This window comes from Passer domesticus, chromosome 14, assembly GCF_036417665.1.
Source record: "Passer domesticus isolate bPasDom1 chromosome 14, bPasDom1.hap1, whole genome shotgun sequence".
Classification (NCBI taxonomy): Eukaryota; Metazoa; Chordata; class Aves; order Passeriformes; family Passeridae; genus Passer; species Passer domesticus.
This window is the reverse complement of record NC_087487.1, coordinates 8,014,946-8,033,066: the sequence shown is the minus strand read 5'-3', so window position 1 is coordinate 8,033,066 and position 18,121 is coordinate 8,014,946. Positions and strand designations below refer to the sequence as shown.

The 18,121-nt window shown below is 35.5% G+C and overlaps 1 protein-coding gene across 7 annotated transcripts in view; it reads left to right on the top strand.

Annotated features, from left to right (window-relative positions):
- The window catches only part of UNC13C (unc-13 homolog C), a 172,594-nt gene that overhangs the window by 2,536 nt on the left and 151,937 nt on the right, over window positions 1-18,121 (top strand). For 2 of the 7 annotated variants that reach the window (XM_064389637.1, XM_064389638.1), the window contains 5 exons: window positions 7,379-7,408; window positions 8,901-9,000; window positions 10,711-10,828; window positions 12,518-12,641; window positions 16,418-16,553. In XM_064389637.1, coding sequence (XP_064245707.1) covers window positions 8,996-9,000; window positions 10,711-10,828; window positions 12,518-12,641; window positions 16,418-16,553 — 383 coding nt within the window. In that variant the 5' untranslated portion in view covers window positions 7,379-7,408; window positions 8,901-8,995. Of the gene's footprint in view, window positions 1-4,223; window positions 4,349-4,617; window positions 4,793-6,373; window positions 6,608-7,378; window positions 7,409-8,900; window positions 9,001-10,710; window positions 10,829-12,517; window positions 12,642-16,417; window positions 16,554-18,121 lie in introns of those variants that run through there. The other 5 variants (XM_064389635.1, XM_064389636.1, XM_064389634.1 and 2 more) reach the window with 5 other exon arrangements.

Below are 18,121 nucleotides of genomic sequence, written 5' to 3'. Positions count from 1 at the left end.
TGGGTCTGTTCATCATTGGCAAGACTTTTGGATAATGCTGTTGATTAAATCAGCAAACCTTTATGAGAATAAATGTAATTTCACAAATTGCTGTCAGATAAAAGGGTGAGATAAGCCTGTACTTGTTACATTGTGGAAATAAAGCCAGGCAACTTTAGGCAATACAGAATTCAACATCTTAATAATTTTCTTATTGTATTTACAAACTATATTTTTTGTTTGAGTTTTTCCCTGAAAACGATAAAACTGTAGACACTAGATCTGTCAAAGGGGTAGGTTCACAACGTTATTTATTTTAAAATATGAATAATAAATACGGGTTTAATTTAATTACCAAGGTCTGTCATACTCAGTTTTGGCCACGAGAGGGAGCAAAGTGCCAACAAGGAGGAAGGTAAAACCTTAATTAACTCTTTCTGCTCGGCCAGCAAAACGAGACTTGGTATTGTTGAATTGCAGTCTAACGGCATTCGAGCTCTCGGAAGTGACCTCCTTGTTTTGTTCTTCTCGTAAATATTTCTGAGCGCTTTTTCCTTCCTATGCTTCCTCCCTTCACGCTTTTGCTTTTCAATATTGGATGTATAAAATGGAATGGGAAATATTTGGATTTCTTGTCAGTATGTATATAAGGTGGCCTTAGGGTATAAAGTATTTTTTTTAAATAAAAGGCTGAAAAAGCTGAGCTATTATGGGTACTTTAAAATATTAATTTAAACATTTCCTGTGTATTTATTTAACAGATACAGGAAATAAAGAAGCCTCTGATTTTTTTTGATTTTTGCTATGGTTTCATGGCTTCTTTTTAATGTGAATATTTTGAAGTAAGCTGAAGATAGGATTATGATCTCAAAAATGTGGATAGCGAGCTGATGTAGATTAAAAGCATTCATTGAGTGTCCCAGGAATTGAGCTTATTTGAAAGCATTAAGAAAGGTTTGTTCAATTTGCAGCAAATAGTAGACTCATAAGATTATGTGGGTTAACTGGGTTAGAAAAAAATCTGCTAAATATCTGAGTAGTCAAACTCAAACTGTTTGTTTGCTTAGGGACTTTTTTTTTCATTTAAGATTGGAGAGGAAGGAATTACTGAGCCTTACCTAAGTTTTTGGTAGGGGCTTTGTTCTGCCGCCTCTTTTTACATACAGAGCAATACTACTGACACCAAGAGAGCTGGTTGGGTTGAAGCACTCCATTAAATCAAAAGCTGAAAGGAATGTATGCATACAAAGATGCATGGAACAATGAAAAATGGCATCTATCATCTATTTGAGATGTTTAGGACAAGATACAGTGGCCAAAGTAATAAATCTAGTGCACAAGATGAATAAAATTGAAGTTTCTGGAAAAAAATAATTAAGGTACATTTTCTATGGTATGAAAAAGAAATAGACATGTTTACTCCCTGGGTATGGATTTCAAAAAGAATGGATAGGGGGATAAATGTTTTTGTTGTTGTCTTAAACTTTTCATGTGTACCATGAAATACACTTCTGTGTTTTGTAATTTCTTTTATGAAGTTAACTATTTATTATGCTATGGTTTAATAGATAAGTAAGATCTGGAAGCCCACAAAGTTGATTTGGAAATATGAAGTCATTGCTGCTTTCCAGAGCAAATCAGACACAAGCCACTAGGTGTCCCTAAATGTAAAATAAAAGCAGTCAAGAAGGTAGGTGAGGCCATGTGGGTGCACATGGAGCAGCAATGAGAGAGACTGAAAAACATTTCCTTTCAGAACAAACTGACAATCAGTTACTGAGCACAAATGTTTGATTTGGCCTCTGATAAGCTAAGATTCTTTTGAAACTTATTCCTTCTTTATTAATTTAAGTGCAGTTTAATTTTTGTTGTGACAGCAAGCAATTTTACATGCATCATACTAATGACTAACAATGCTAACAACAAAATAAAAACTTCAGAAAATCTTGGTTAACTTAAAATAGATTGTAAAAAAGAAAACACCTATTTTTACAAGATTTATATTCCCTTGCATTATTTAAGATCACTTTTTCTGAGCTGTCTGGCTGCACAAAGGGGTCAGTGCTTTCTGGGCCATGTGAGGTCAGTAGTCCAGATACCTGCATCAGTGATGAGACAGAGGTCGCAGTGGGGGCAGAACTGTCCCCAAATTTAAGGACCATAATCACATACTGTGTGAGTATGTGATCCTCTGCCCAGTTAGTGTAGTGGTACAATGACAGGTTTGTACACATTCAGTTTCTATTCATGCAAAATGTTAAAAATATTTATCTTTCTTTTCAATGCATTCTTGATTAGAAGATCCAAAACCACTGTACAGATACTAATTCCAACACTATTTGTAAAAAACAGATAAGTGGTAGTTTTCTCAGTATTTTTCAAATTTAAGTCAAGGAAGGAGAGATGTGAAGTGACATGCAAAATTTGTACACAAAACTCCTAAGGTTAATAAATGAATAATCTATTTATTTCTAAAGTTTAGGATTAAAATAAAGATAATATGGTCTTCTCAATGCCTCTAAGTATTCAATCATGCAAATTTTTAAATTTGAGGCACTTATTTTTAGTTTGAATACCAATTTTCTGCAATATAGTAACAAACCTGTGAGATAGGTCTATTTTTAGTCTTACACCCTATTGTCTCCTGTGACTATCACAAATATGACAGGTGGAATATGAATCTATGACAAGTTCTTGTATTTTTGTTTGTGTGAAAATTTTGGCATTTTTTATTGCTGTGGCTTGACTTCACTACAGTTTTGGAGATTAATAATAGATACTTCAATAAAATTTATATTCTTGATGTTTAATAACACATAATAATTTGAGGGAGGGCCCTTCATATGTTTCCTCTTGGAAAAGGGTCAATGGGGTGCTTTGAACTCATTTATCAAGGTGATTCTTGTGAAGCCCAGAATACATAGTCATGCCTATCTTTTGGAGGCAAGGACAAAACTGATCTAATTTGTAGTTCCTATCTTCAATATTGCTCATGGTATTTCAGGGTCAGAAATCAACTGATTGATTTTCTGTTTATCCTGTCGCTTTGATGATGTATCTCTTGATAGCATATTTTGTTACAGAGTTCATTATTTCTATCTTTTATCACTTATGAAGTCTACTGAAAATTATAGTATACACCTGGGAATGCAGAATCTATATTTCTGAAGGGTAGAAATGAACTGCCTGGGAAAAGGGGGATTTTTTTGGGTTTTTTTTTTTTGTTTTGGTTTGGGTTTTTTGGGTTTTTTTTTTTTTGCTTTGCTGGTTGAAGTCCTGCTCAGGGGTTTCAGGTTTCTGTGTCATAAGGATCACATAATGATACTATAACTATTTATCTTTGAATTTGATCAGAAGAGTGTGTCATTTTTCCCTCATACTAGACAAAAATCATCTCCCACTAGTTCTTATTTTAAGAACTGGCTTCAAGGGGAATACAAAATCCACTTCATGACCCACTCTTCTCAGGTGACTGGCATATTTCTTCATGGACAAGTGTTAAGGAGGTTCTGATGAATTTTGGTCAGCTGAAAAATTCACCCTCTGAATTAATTTGCAAAGGAGCAAATTTTCTTTCTCCTCAAGGAAAAAATTTCAGAAAAAGATAGTTAAAATATTGGTGTTCCAAAGTCACAAGTTCTTTAAAACCAAACATGGGTCAGCATAGAATTAGCCAAGAAAAGAGAGCTCTACGATGGTCTCAGACAAAAATGTAGGGGATGCAAGGAGACTGTTCGTACACTCTGTTTTTTTAGTAGCAATTGAAATTTGGATTTTTTTTTCTCACCAGGCTTTTTTAAAATATTCTCTTCTATAACTGAAAAATCTTTAAACAACAATAAGCTATGTTTTCATTTTCCTGTGAAAGTTGTGAGGTTGTCTTCCATATTTTTTTGCAATCAGTGTTCAAGTGTGCTCTGTTTTCCTTTTGCAAAATAGCATAGAATAGTATTAGAATCTATGAGTTCATGACTTAATCATTGCATTACAAGTATCCTGCAGAGGAGAAACTTCCTGAAAAGAACAATATGTAGTTTCAATGCCAAATAGGTGAATCATCGGAGTGAAACATCCTAATAACAGACGTCCTTAATAAGAGCATTGTACCTAATTGCTCTCTTCTATGGAATAGTGAACTGAAACTACAAGCAGTTTTGAAATAGCTTAGTTAAAAAATGCAATGTAAACATTTAATTTTGCTCTTTTTTTCAATTTTTTTTCTACATGGTTGATTCTGCATATAGGTCTGTGATGTTGGGACCTTTTAACTGAAGTCAACATATAGGATTGAAGTGTTATATCAGACATTAAATAATAACTGTAATATTGAAAGGGGAAAACCCCGGGGAAAGCATGGCAGAGTGATAGGGTAAGTACTTGAGGTACTGAAGCATGGATTTTGTCCTGCAGCTTCTACTCATGCCCTTTAGCCAAACACCATCTTGACAGCTTGTTCCAGCACAGTGCTCCTCTCTATTCTTTTGTTAAATATAATAAAAGCTTTTTTCCAAATGAAAGAGCATTTGTGCATGCCCTGTTCCCAGTCCACAGTGACCTTCTGCCTATGTTCAGGTATTCTCTTCTTATTTCTTACCATAAAATCATAACATCTTTCTTAATTGCTTATGTAAAAAACAGTCATGGCATCACAGTAAAGTAAATGAACAATAATGGCCACAGCTGCAGCTGCAATCCAAGGAATCAAGGAAGAAATTAGCTTTCCATATGATGGGCACTGGTGTCTGAGAATGGGCATGGAAGAAAGGAAGAACCAGGTTTGCACGGTTCCAGATGGATACAGAGATGCAGCTGTGTAAGTCTGATTCATACTAAGGCTTACTGTAAACTCTACTTACCTAACCTTACTAAGCAGTGATTAGGTTTTTGTTCCAAGTAAATATTGTTTCTGACGGGATCCAAATGCAGCCTTGGCATCAGTGCCTCATCCTGTGTGTACCAGACTAGCTTTGGTAACTTCACTAGAACTCCATTGTTTGTGTAAGGTGGAAACCTGTCTCTTAAGACTATATGTCTGTTGTGGGAGACTTCAGAACAGAACTTAGAAAAGAGATATGCAAATATATTAATCTAAAACACAAGACCAAAATGTAATAGTTTAATAACTTCACATTGTGGCATAGTAGCATGACTCTGAAACACCATAAGTACTTATGACACTTCTATGCAGGGAAAAAACTTACACACATTATGTATAGAGACTGTAGGCTTTCATGATCTCCTGAATTAAATTTACTTCAGTGTCACTCTTAACAATTTTATCTTGAGGACTATCACAGAATCACAAGTAAGGAAACTCTCAATATCATCTAGTCCAACATCCCTGCTTAAAGCAGGGTAAGCAAGAGCAGGTTGCTCAGGATATTTCCAAGGGCAAAAAACTCCACAGCATTTCTGGACAATCTATTTTAGTGCTAAATTACTCTCACAGTAACAAAAAAAGTGTTTTCTGTTTCTGTGAGTATTCAGTTTCTGTGAGTTCAGTGCCTCTGGCCTCTTCACCTGTTATTAGATAATAATTAGAAGAGTCAGTCTTGTTTACACCTCTCATCAGGCTTTTGTAAACATTCATTAAACCTACTCCACCTCCCCAAGCTTTCTCACAGCCTGGTTAAACAATCTCAGCTCTCACCTGTATTTTGAGGTGGGCCATCTTCCAGCCCAGTTTCCTCAAACTGCCGACAGCCAATTCTCCCCTCTGAGCTCCCCTCTGATCCAAGGACACTCCCCTACTTGAATTCAAGACCTCAGCCTTCAATTATAATATGATGGAGACTCAAAAATTTATAAAGTAAAATATTCTGTGTCTGTGGAAATATATATACAGTTAAGCACAACTGGAAACCAAAAAGAAAAAAATGGCAATATCATGTGAACAAGTAGTCATAAACAACACAGTTTTTGTAATAATTTCAGTGTTGTTCAGTTTAATAATTTAAATATTGTTGTAAAATGTTTTAGCATTTCATGGGACTGTTCATTATCTTATGAAGTGCTGAAACAGAATGAGAAATTCATTAAGTATAATAAAATTCAGTTGTTTGTGCAATATTTGTTTATACTATTTTATAAAATTACTTACGCTTAGCTGTAGCATAAAAAGTGTTCTCTGTGGCTCTACAGTAAAAGAAAAAAGCCTTAAACTTTATGTATTCCAAATTGATTGATTTGTAAGTATCAAAATCAGAGCTTAAGAGCTCCAAGAGTATGTTCTTAATAAAATAGTCGCACTGAGTTTGTCACTTCTGGAAAAGATGGCATTCGGAAATGTGCTTAGACTAGAGACAGCTGCATACAGCAGATAGAAGCTGAGGAAATGAGGGTAAGGAAGCAGTTGTAATATTTCTCCTTTCCTCTTCCATGTCTGTGTGTAAAGAGGGAGAAGCAATTTGTCATCTCTGCTCCATCAGTTGGTTGGCTTCCCTCCATGTAAGCCATGGGAGGAGCGTGCTGCAAAAGTGAAACACACATGCAGTGAGGGAGCAGCAGCAGAAGAGTAATTTAATTCAAGGCAAATTATTTATTTTCCTTTTGTATAAAAAAACCCTGAATTTCAATGTGTGGTCTTTAAAATATTTTTCTGCTGGAATGGAACTTCTCTCTGTAAAAGGTAGGTTTTTCTTATCAAGCTCCTTCATCCATGTGACAAGTATTTAGTACGTAGCTATGGGAAGTAACTTCGGAGAGTGGAGTTGTGCGTTGCTCATTTATGTTGATGAGAATATTTCTTGCAGTACTTCCTCCAAGGGAAGTATGTAAATTGTGCTCTCTCATAGAGCAGTTGAATCGCTGCAGTGTTTGGCCTCTGTTTGTAGCCCAGCAACACTTAGGCCCCTCAGCATATGTGTTGAAAATTTCCTCGCGTGAGACATGATGGAATTATGCAGGCTGACATATATTCTGCCAAATGTGGTGCAATTCCATAGAGTTATTAGGAATATTTAGGGAGAGATGAAAGCAAGAATAAGTAATAGGAAAGTACAGGTGATTAAGCAAATGGAAAGGATATTGGAAAACAATGGCAATCTCCTGGGAACCTTTACATCGTAAAGTTGTGGACCCATTGTTTTGTTTTATTAGCAATTACTAGGTCCTAAGTATAGCAATAAGGTATATGATGTATACAAAAATATATACAATATATATATATTAAGTTCCTGTAAAGTACAAAGTTTTCACATATCTTCTTTCCCAAAGAATTCCAAGCAGTCCTATTATCTTCCCACAGTGATACTTTTTTAAGATTACTTGTTTTCTTTTTTGGTTGAGTTTTTTTATACCACATAAATCTCTCAAATTTTATTTTTCATAAAACTTGTTGGAAACACTGTTAAGGTATTATCTGAAACTAACAATATGATTTATCTGATTTTTAATACAGTGAAAAAAGGAAGGTTGGATGAAACAACTGGTAAGTCTGGTTCCCCCTTCAATTTCTGCTTTACATTTTTTTTTCTGAGGCATGGGATTCTGTATTACACTGAAGAATCATTTAAGTTTGGGGCTACTTTGACAAGTTGGATCAACAGTTACAGTCCAAAATAAACAAAATAAACAAACTTTGAGTTGCAAGTTCTCCCAACTATAAAAAAGTTTTGCAACTACAAAAGATTTTGCAAAATTTTTGTTTTGTTTGCCTCAGTTACATAGAATGGTGGTGTGTGAACCATGTCTTGTTGATGCCATTTCTCACACATAAGTCACCGGACTCATATTGACTTTGTCACGTTTTTTCGGTATAAAAACAAAGTCATATTTGAGAAGACTGGTCCACTAAGTTATAGAAAATAAATAGATAACATTGGGCACTGTTGACTTTTTTTATTAAAAAAAAAATTTCCGTTACATGATACCTTTAGTTCTTTGGTCAAATATTATAATTGGTCCTAACAATAAGATCTACATCCAGGATGTACACAGCCAAGGCTTCCCCTTCACACCTTTTGTTAAGTGCAGTGCAATTTGATACAACCTATTCAGTGATCCGTTGTAGACACTGACAGCTTCCCTCCAGCTCTGAGTGTTTGATTGACCTCTGGTAATACAGACAGTTCACAAATTCTCTTCTTGGCTATGTCTTGTATATATGTATTTTGGCAGTGCTTGTATTAAGTCTTTTTTTCAGTCATATGTCAATGTTAATCCTTGCCTAGGATGCTGGAGGGTAGTGAAGGATGTGTTACATGCATGCAAACTAAAAAGCCATGTTCATTGAGGTGATGGAATGTGCCTTTGCAACCTCAGATTCCTGTGTCAGGCCCTACAGGAAAGAGCTTTCCCTCAGTTCTTTTGCTTTTTTTTTTCTGTCAGTGATATTTTCAAGCACTTTGAAATTTTAAAAATTTTATTCTTTTTGCTTATTAGGTCTGATTTTATGAATACTCCACAGTGTCTTTATAGAGGGATTTATAAAAATCCAGGAGTTAATTTGGGACTGCATCTGAAACCCATTTTCCTGCTGCATCTATACACAGAACTCGATTCATGCACAAAGACTGAATTACACGTTGCAAGTCTATGGCCTTGCCTTAATTGGACATAGAAACCTGTTAGCCAGTCCTCAGTATTATCGTATCAATTAAAAGGCAAAAAAACTTCCTAATTTGCAGAAAAGGAGTGTGTACTGGTTTCTTGTGAGAGCTGCCAGAGAAATAGATAAAGAGTAAAAAGCTGTGTCTGGAAGCTGATCTTTAAAATACTCATATTTAGGATTATGTTCTCTCCCACCTGTCATAGTCCTACTAAAACTAATACGAATTTTCTTGTTCACATCCACGTATTTGACCCACACCAGTGAAGGTGTGCATGAGGTATGAGTTAAACCCTTGCTGCGATATGGTTGTGTTTTCATCTTCTGGAAGGAGCTAAAGTCATGTTTAACGTGCTGCTTATTTGTTTTTCAGAAACATCCAAAACATATGTTGTTTTAAAAGTCCAAAATTTAAAAAGCACTACAATAGATAGACGAGGAAGGGAGCCTTGCTGGGAACAAGACTTCATGTTGTAAGTAAAAGGGAATTCTTATCAATTGATTTTGGTGTATCTTTGCTGTATTTGTATAGTATAGAACAATTTAGTACATGTGAGGTCATGTACAGAACACAAAAGCAAGGGATAAGTGTCCAGCTCAGAGAAAAGGTGCCAGGCTAATTCTGCGGAACACAACTAAAGTTAATTTTGCAAGCCACATGACAGATCAAGGCCAGCAGCCAACAAGAGGAAGAATTTGTCTCCAAATTTAATTTCATATAATGTTTTAGGAATACAAGGAATGAGACAATAAAGAACTCAAACCAATCCTCACGTAAATTGTTTTTTGTTCACTCTATTTCATTATGATATTTTCTAATTTTGCACATTAATTTATCTACTTAAATGCCAGTTTAGGTACTTTATTTATCATTGACTTATACTGATTCTCACTTCTGCCTGCAGATCATTGCCCACTTCACTCCACTCTCCATCTTGTTATTCAGTTGTTATTCTCTTTTCTGTAGAGCCTTATATACACCTTAATTTGCAGTGTACTAGTTACCAAAGAATATTAAACCACTTTTGTAGCAATTGCATTACAAGGTTGCTGTAGCTCCATCTGCTGCCTACTCATCTATACAACACAAGACTTTGAAAAGGGATTATAAACAAGCATTTACAAATATATTAATCTAGATTTTGGTAAGTATACCATAGTTCATTATCTTAAGGACTCTCAGTCTATGTCTGCCAGTAAAAACTGTGTTCCATTACTTGCAGATATTACCAGTTTGCATTTTAAAAGTTGCATATTGCCTAACCTTTCAATGTGCAGTTTCAATATACAGTTGTCATTTTAAAGGTTATGGTCGAAAAATACTAAAACATAAAAATTTGCAATTGGTCTTTGGTAACGTATTTATAAAGAGAAAAGCTGACTAAAACAAAAATTCAATGTATGTATTCAATTGCGTAAAGCAAGTACAGCAGAAAATTGGACATTGATGCAGGATGGTTTTTGAGAGCAATGTGATGATTTAAGCAGCTGTCTCAGAGGTGGCACCTGCCATTCTCTGATCTCATTTGTTTTTTTCCTGATGACTTTAAGTACACAGTAATGTTTTGATGTACCCCACCTTCACAAATAAGTTGAAGATAAGTTTTACTATTTAAAATTAATGGAGATTACATCAAATGAATCCAGCAGAGACACCAATACCTACTTTATTATATTGTTCATATTTACAGAACTGGTCCGTAATGGGGAGCATTCCCTGAGGAAATTACCTCTCTCTTAATATTAATTCAGTGTCATGAGGGAGTGATATGGCTTGGTAAAATTTGATTTTGCATTCTTGCAAAATATGGTTGTGGTATGGTATTTTTTTGGTCAAAACCAACTAATAATAAAATGCATGTATCCTTTAGTTACAACTAAAATAGAGTCTGGATCTGCAGCTTTTGAATTTGAGAGATATTTTCCCATTGTTCCAGCAGAACTGTCCTCATCATTTGATAAGGGCAATACTGAACAATAAGACTTGAGAGTCTTGTTCAATCTAACATTTGTGTTCATCCTGCTAGTATGTATTTTACAAGTATACTGAAAAACCCCCAGCTCTGTATCTGCTGTAGGAAGATAAAAATAAATTGCTATGATAGATTTAATAGATTCAATAGATTGCTGAGCAGTTGAGATTACATTTTCATTTTAATGATCTCTGTATTCATTCTTTATAGTGAAATCTGTGCTGATGGAAAGGGCTTCATTATAGAGCTGTGGAAGAAAGGCTTGCTCTGGGACAGCATTTTAGGAGTTTTATGGATTCCCCTTGCCACTGTGGAATATGCAACTGATGTAAGTTGACTTTCCATGGAAATATAAAGCACTGAGTAAAATCCAATAAATTTCCCATTCTCGGACTCCCCAAATACTGTAACAACAGTTGTGATCGATGTATACTTCTAACTCCATTGTTTCAGTTGTAACATTAAGGCTCAATATACATGTGGCTCTCAAAGTGACAATTGGTAGGCATCAGCCATATACCCTGGAGAAATGGCTCAGACCCTGGGCCAGGTATAACAGGTGAGCTAGGTTCAGCAGAACTTAGGAACAATTAAAGAGACAGGCATGTTTGGTTTATATGATTAGAGTGAAAGAATTTTAGATCAAGTTCCTTTGTCTGGATTTTCATTTTGTGACCTTGGGTAAATCTCTATTAAAATGGTCACAATACTGTTGTTCTCTTTATCATGGGAATTGACCATTGTCTCAAAGAGGAAAATAGAAATTTGCCCTGTGGTGCTATAGAAGAAATTAACAGTACAGTGAGGACAAAGAAAAGGGTGAGTGGGAGGTTGAGTCAGTACAGGAGTTATGTATCCACCATAGTCACTTGGCCATCAGAATTACTAGACTTGTTTCCAATAGGGAGTTCTTATTTTATTTAAAAAAAAAAAAAAAGGTTTACGGGAGTAAAATTTTATAAATTTGAAAGAGGTAAGAGGTATCCTGTTCTAATAGTCCCCAATTCTCCCAATCATAAATATGCTTTCATATGCATAGTCCCTGGAGGCTATTTTAAAGAAATAACTGTGAAGTAGAGATTAAATCAATCCTTGCAAATAAAAATTGTTTGCCTTCTTTAATATTTATAAAACATAAAAAAGGCAATTGAAGATGGGGTAAAGGTAAGAAAATCAGAGAATAACTTCATGCAGTATCTCTCATCAGACTCTATAGCCATTTCTTTACAGGAACTAATAAATATTAATATATACATTGAACTGACATTTCAATGATTCTTCTCAGAAAATGGAAACAGAGGAAGAAAGTAATTCCTGCTTAAATTAGAAGAGGCTCTGTATCACAGCTGCCAAGTGCCATTTCAAGCCCCAGGGCAAGTTGTTCTGCTCTGCTGCCCAAGCTGTTGCTGAGTTACAACTTGCTGACACAGAGGTTGTGGCTTGCTTGTAAATACTGAAACTTTAAACAAACAAAGATGCAAGATAAGAGATTGTTTCTTAATTTCTTCAGATCCTCTAAACCTTCATTTATAATTAGTCCACTGTGAAACATTCCTAGTTATTTATCCTCCTGGTCTTAACCCTGCTGTTCTTCTTCTGGGCTTTATAACTCAGAAATAACCTACAAGGGAGTGTTACTTTAGAAGCTCTTTTTTGGCTTGGTTATTAACTTAGATGGATTGTTTCAGTCTTGCTAGAGTGTACTTGTTTGGCACCAGTGCAAAGGGGAACTGGAAAGTCTTTGTTGATAAGAGTAATTTTCAATATTCATATTTGTTGTGTCTTAATAATGTGATACTCTTAATGTCTATTTATCTATATTGTTGTGCAAACATTATATTTTTAATTTGATGACTGAAAAATCTTGAAGTCCTAACTAGTACACGAACAAAAGCTGGAAAATACTAAAATGGTGTTGTAAAGGAGCTCCTACTGACTTGGGGGAAACTTCATTCGGTAAAAAGTGGATAATGCTATAAATATTGCCCAAGTAATTTCCATAACCTGTTTTTCCTAGGAAGGCCCAGGTTCCTGGTGGAGATTGCATTCTGAAGTAATAAAAAATGGAAGTGAGATTCAAGGCACAAAAACACCCACTTCTCATGAGATCTTACTAGATATCTACTTTGCATTACCATTTGGTGAGTTACAGATTAAGGTCCAGCATTCCAGACATTCTATTTCTCAGTAAGTTCCTGTCATTTCACCTACGTTCCTGAAATACAACAACAAATAGAAATTTTTCTATAGAATCCTAAATGCCTATTAATCAATGGAGCATTTTCACAATTGATACTGGTAATTGTTACTGGTAAAGAACCACATCCACAAGGAGCTGGATGAGCAGTTTCAGTAGCTAATGGTGATCCACATATGGATTGCAGAGCTAAAGAAGGAAGTACCTCCTTCAGGGTGAGTACCAGAACCTGTGTGTTACAGCTCTGCAGCACATCAGCTTTGACCAATGCAAAATATAAGTTTTAATAAAATCCAGGCCTAGACAGCATTTTTTACCTTCCTAGAAAAGGTTGTCTGCCTTTATTTTAGTGTGTATGAGGATGGAAACTATTTATATTTCTCTATATATGAATGTAGTTTATATGAAAGCAGAAATGGAAACAGAACTTCAAATAATACATCACCACACATTGCTTCCAGATATAATACATGATTGATCTTACTAAGATTATCAATCCATCTGTATGACATGGTCTATCTCCAAATAAGGTCACAAACATAATTTTGCTTAACATTTTACTCTTTAAATAGTCTAATGAACTGTGTCTGAAAAGATTAATCCTAAAGTTTATGCAAGAAGAAAGTAAAAAAAGTGAAGTGTGAATAAGAAACTATATGAAAAGGAGGACTCGAAGTTATACCATTAAGCTCTTTGATTGTCTAATTTATTTTCAAAATGCATTGTCTTTGATTAACCTTGGTAAATTGTTTTGGGTGTAGTCTTCATGACTACACTCCTGTTAATACATATGGTGGAATCCGTATCTTTTCAGAGAGTGACTGTGGACTGTTTTAGTTTCTTATGAGCTACAATATAGTCTACCTTTTTTTTTCCCTTTCTTTTTCCTTTTCTTTTTTTTTGGCAAAATTTACTTCTTCTTTACTGCTTGACCAAGAAAATGTCAAAATATAACCTCTGCTAATGCACTAATTGCATTCCAAATTTTGTTTGCTTTGTTTTTTTGATAAATCGAATTAGCAGAATGTTTTATGTCCTTACATGATTCTCGTGTCTAGAAAGCTATGTAAATCTGGTATAGGAAGTCTAATTGTGTGTTTACAAGATGTAAATTCAGACTTTTGGTTATTTCAGGCTGCTACTTGGAGAGAGTGTTGGCTTGTATGTTGAAGCTTGTATTCTAATTTCAAACAAATATACTTGAAAAAGTTCCCAAGGCAGGCCCTGGGACTGTAGTCAGAGAGTGCTGTGAAAATCCTGTAGAGGTCACTCTTATGCTGTAGTTTTCTTCATAGAGGCAAGAATTCAAAAGCATTATGTCTTGGTTATTGAGAAAGCCAGGATTATCACCTACCTGGGGTTTGGCAAGGTCATTTTCATTGCTTGTCCTATTGAATGACTCAGCTCAGTTATGAGCACCTGAGAATGTGTCCTTAGCTATTGGAATCAGTACAGCCTCTTTATTACGACAAGTTACACTGGAAAGGCAGAAGACTGCAGTTACTTTCGACAATTTCTGAAAGATGTTCATTTGAGAATGCCAGATAATGGGCAGAAATATAAGATCCTCCCGTGCTCCTTTAATAGTATGACTTCATTTGAACTTGAAATCCTGCATGAAGTACCATGGAAATGTGTTCTCATCTGTAGTTCAGTGCCTTTTCTAGAAGTATCATCTCATGTCACTTGTGGTGGCAGTAAAGTTGACATTTCACCGTTGCGAGCTAGACTGAGCTCCATTAAAAGGCTGCTAAGTAAAATGAAAACCTGCTGTATTTAAAATTCTGCAAGCAAAGTCACAATAATAAAATACTGACTTTAGATAAACACTACAGTTGAATTACAAACATGGGTTATCAGGGGTTTATGAAATAAGATAATTTTCCTTCAAATTTTTTAGGTGTTTCTTTGTAGGCACACAGTTTGTGGTAATTAGGAGAGGGGCTGTGGCTGAACCTCATCCCCAGTGGGCTTTTTTCTTTTTCTTTTTTTTTCCTTCTTTCCTTCTTTCCTTCTTTCCTTCTTTCCTTCTTTCCTTCTTTCCTTCTTTCCTTCTTTCCTTCTTTCCTTCTTTCCTTCTTTCCTTCTTTCCTTCTTTCCTTCTTTCCACTTCTTTCCTTCTTTCCACTTCTTTCCTTCTTTCCACTTCTTTCCTTCTTTCCACTTCTTTCCTTCTTTCCACTTCTTTCCTTCTTTCCACTTCTTTCCTTCTTTCCACTTCTTTCCTTTTCTTCTTCTTTCCTTTTTTTCCCTCCTCCCTTTTTTCCTCCTCCCTTTTTTCTTTTCCCTCACTTTTTTCTTGGAATTTAGCATTAGAGATAAGTAGCTTGCTCCTTAACATTATTATACCTTACATAGACAGTATAAGCTAAAGAAATTAACAATAACTTTACTGAAGTAATTGGTAATAGCTGTAATTTGGAAAATTATTTGTTTGTCTCGGGAGCTAAGATGTCATTTAGCCTACTAAAAGTCAGTGGAACTTTCACCTCATTAATAATTTTGGAAAATACCATGCAGAACTCAAGTCTTAGGCTTGGTTTTAATTCAACTCATTATCACAAATTTCATATACATTAATTAGCAAATAAAGTAACAAGAACAAAGTAGCATGATGAGATTTAATCCCTGTTTCTGCATTAGTCACCATACTAATGCACTGATACACCAAGGGATTAGCAAATGAGAAAATTATTTGGTCTGATACAACCTTGATCAGCAAAAATAAGAGTCCTGAAAAAACATAATAGACTGACTGTGAAAATGCCTGCATCACACTATAGAGTTCTAAGTACAGACAACTTTCGTTAGCATAATAATTCACATATACTGACAATTTAAAAGTTTGCATTAACATATGCAGTAAGAAAACTGAAAGGTTCTGTTTTCCAAAATGTTGTCTTTATCTTTTGCATGTTTCACAACAGTATTGTATTCACTTTGAGCAAAAGATATGATATAAATTCCTGGTAACTTACCTAGTGTTGGTAAACACTGATAGAAAATCAATCAAAGCATCATTCCCAATCTGTAAGCAAAACTTTAAAAATGGAAGAAGAGGTGGGTATGCAAAGTCTTGTCATCATCATGGAAGAAAACTTCTTCACAATCAGGGTCGTGAACCCTTTTCTCTCACTAAAGCTAATAAGATGATTTATAGAGCAAAATGTTCTGCCGGGAACCAATTTGTACCTCCAGTTGCAGACTTGTTTCATTTCCCCCAAGAACCTAGAGCTGTAAGAAAAAAAAAAAGCCCCTCAGTTCTAGTCCAATAGCACATGGAATTAAAGTAGAGCCTGATTCCCTACATAAAGCAAACACACAAAAACTCGCACAGAACCAAAATCCAATCAAACAAAAAAACCTAGATCTCAGAATGCTGTGCGTGGAGCCATAAAAAATACATGACAAATTGAACTGGAAGATCAATTTTCTTCCTAATCCAGCAATTTTTTTAAACTGTAAAATTAACTTTGTATAAAAAGAAAGTAACTGGTCTCGGCCTCTCAAAGTTTTTAGAGTACCAATCAGAAGATTATCTTGCAACTCCTTCTGCTGTTCTTGTAACTAGTGATTTAATCATTACAGTGTTTGCAGTTGATTTGATAATTCCTGTCACTATAGATTTAATGAATGAAGATAATTAATTTTATGTATTGCTTCCTCTTTTAGAAGTAAAATGGGCTGAAAGATTTTCAGCAGCTTTTTCCTTCTCTACAGATACCCACAGAGATTTAGATTGCAGAGGTTGGCACAGAGAGACACCCGTCCGATGTACAAGACATTCACATCAAGATACAAATGACAGTCAGACATCCATGGAAAGTGGGCTCAGCTTACAGGAAAGCAAACTCAGGTATTTTACCTTGTCACATCAGACATGTGTCATGTCATTTGTTGATTTTAATTTGTTTAAAATATCTGAATGTCAGCATGATACATACAAAACTATTTTAAGCAAGCATATGCTTAAAAATTTCTTAAACTTGTAAAGAGAATGCAGGTATTTATTGGCTTTTCTATGTTCTTTTATGGCAAATACATGTGCATCTGTCCTGTTCTCATCCTTGGGCATGTGTCTACATAGGGTTCAGCTATTCCATAGTGACTTCCTGAAATATTGAAAAAGGAAGGGAAGCAACTCCTGACATGATTTGGGTATTGTAACTATTCTATTTCATCTGGAAAGCAGAAAAGACATTTGATTCCATTTTTGAAGCTAATGTATTTACCTAGACAGGCTGCCTGCATTTCTGGAAGTTTTCTAGAAGAGAATATTTTCTATCTATTTCTTCTGAACAAACAAGAATGCAGTGGAAAAAAATAAAGCGGGGAGGGGGGGGGGGAGATAATTGCTGTCTTTCTGCTTCTCTGAATGTGCAAAATGATGATGCATTATGGTGGAAGGGGCAAGGAATAAGGTGGAAACAACTGTATTATTTCTCTGCCATCACCTTCTGCTGAGTGGAGTTGAATGCTCAGGAGGGAGCCCAGTCAGCCTCTAAGAACACTCAGCAGTGGTCTCTGAGCAGGGAGAGCTTTCTCTGTGTTGGAATAATCACTTCACTTCTTTTGAAAGGCAAGCTGGTGAGGAAAAAAGTTCCCTCTACTGTTCATTTTGGCTTTCATAGCAGCTGTCACAGACTGTATTACGTTTCATTCATGGTGTCTTTTATCTACAGCAGCACAGGAAAGGCACTGTGAGCAGCTAACACTCCAAAAGGTGCTCTGCCTTGATGAGGGGCAGAAAAGGCTCTTGGGAAAGGTAGCCAGAATATTTGGTGTGTCAGGCACTGTGGAAATAATGTCTAACAGCAGTGGTAGTTAGCTCAATCATGAGAGAAAATACAATAAAAACTAATACATTATCAAGTTATGTATTCTCTGAGGCAATAACCTCTTGATGCCCTTAAACCACCTTTTCAGGATGTACTTTAAAAAAGCAGGGTCCTGGTGCATGTAACTTCCACACAAAATTAGGAAATAAACGAGTGTACAAAAAGCTCAAGCTCAGGGATTGAGTTAGAGACTGCACGTGGACAGGATACCGCAGCATTGCTTGGGTGCTGTCAGCCTCACTGTTTACATTTCCAGTCAGCCCTTGCAGGGTATTTACAGAGAAGTACAAGTGCTTCCTCAGGGTGAGAGCTGTCAGTAATGGCAGCACTCAAGAGCTGTTTCTCTGTGTTGTTCTAAGCACATGTCCAGTCATTAGCATATCATCTGTGCTGACGTTTCATTTTCAACAGAGATCTGAGCCTCTGAGCAGGTTAAGCTAAACCAAAAGAAGTTAACCCAATCTGAGTATGGAATTCTTTCCTTTAGTCCTTTGTACCAAATAATTTTATTGAAATTCAATGAGCTTTTATAGTACTAAATTGAGGGTCAGCCCTAAACTATTATTTTTAGATGAAAAGTTATTTC